Source organism: Cryptotermes secundus, unplaced genomic scaffold (genome assembly GCF_002891405.2).
Source record: "Cryptotermes secundus unplaced genomic scaffold, Csec_1.0 C38487727, whole genome shotgun sequence".
NCBI classification, from domain to species: domain Eukaryota; kingdom Metazoa; phylum Arthropoda; class Insecta; order Blattodea; family Kalotermitidae; genus Cryptotermes; species Cryptotermes secundus.
Window position 1 is genome coordinate 1 of NW_019771337.1, and position 1,181 is coordinate 1,181.

Consider the following 1,181-nt stretch of genomic DNA (forward strand, 5'->3'; position numbering starts at 1 on the left):
AAATGAGTACCAGGAATTAATTAAATAATTTTCCTGGGGAGTATGTACGGAGAAGTCTCCAGGTGCATGTTCATTTATTAACTTCAGGTGTGGGACCAGGATGAACATGAGAATTGGCATCTCACGGCAAACTGGAAGGCACACAGTGGATCAGTCTGGAAGGTGACATGGGCCCATCCTGAATTTGGACAAGTTCTCGCTACATGTTCTTTTGATCGCACTGCTGCAGTATGGGAAGAAATTGGTAAGTAACTTAAAATAACAGAAATCAAAATGTATTACATTGTACATTCTTAGAAAAACTTTTATTCAATAATTATCACAAAGTCTGTTGAAATTCCAGTGGGAAATTATAGTGGTTATCAACATCATACTTGGTCACACTACACCACTATCATCAAAGAAGTGACCTTGTTCTAAACATAGAACAGTTCACAGAAAAGAAGTCCTTTGGTCTTAAGTGTTATGAGAGTCACATCTGAAATCTCCTTATTTGATTAGAAATGCATATTTGAGAAAGATGAACATCTCCTCCTAACTTGTACCCATGATCAAAATTTCTGAGCATTCAGTAAGTTGATTCTGGACATAATGACTTTCCACCTGTTCTTTCTGTCACATTACAGTTGGTGAAGGTTCAGGGCCTGGTGAACGTGGAATGAGACACTGGATTCGGAGAACAAACCTGGTGGACTCTAGAACTTCTGTTACTGACATAAAGTTTGCTCCAAAATCTTTGGGACTTCTTCTGGCTACCTGCTCAGCTGATGGAGTTGTACGAATTTATGAAGCCCCTGATGTTATGAATCTTAGTCAGTGGACACTTCAGCATGAGGTGTCGTGTAAACTTCCAAGCAGCTGCCTTAGCTGGAACCCTTCTTTCTCTAGGTCAGAACAAGTTTTGTATTAAAGTAATTAGTTTATTTACCAAATTAGTTTTCATGAGTCATTGAAAAGTTGAAATTCTGGTGTTGTTTGGTTGATTAGGGAAAACTGTGTAACCAGATATTTGAAAGTGATAGTAGAGAAGCAGAATTACATTCATGAAGAATTTTAAGAGTAGATCAGATTCACTGAAATACTGATTACTGTTTTGTTTAGATTTCTTATCTCCTCATCTTCTGACATAACACCTGAAGACAAAACTGTAATTTTATGTGTTGTGACTGCATCTGTGGTCT

The 1,181-nt window shown here is 37.6% G+C and overlaps 1 protein-coding gene across 1 annotated transcript; it reads left to right on the plus strand.

Moving 5' to 3' along the window:
* Positions 1-81: 81 nt before the first annotated feature.
* LOC111875146 (nucleoporin SEH1-A) lies at positions 82-888 on the plus strand (the record flags this gene model as incomplete). The annotated part of the gene is given in 2 exon segments (XM_023871208.2): positions 82-244; positions 627-888. Coding segments are annotated over 2 exon segments (425 nt in total), but the record flags the coding sequence as incomplete, so codon positions are not given.
* Between the last annotated feature and the right edge of the window lie 293 nt (positions 889-1,181).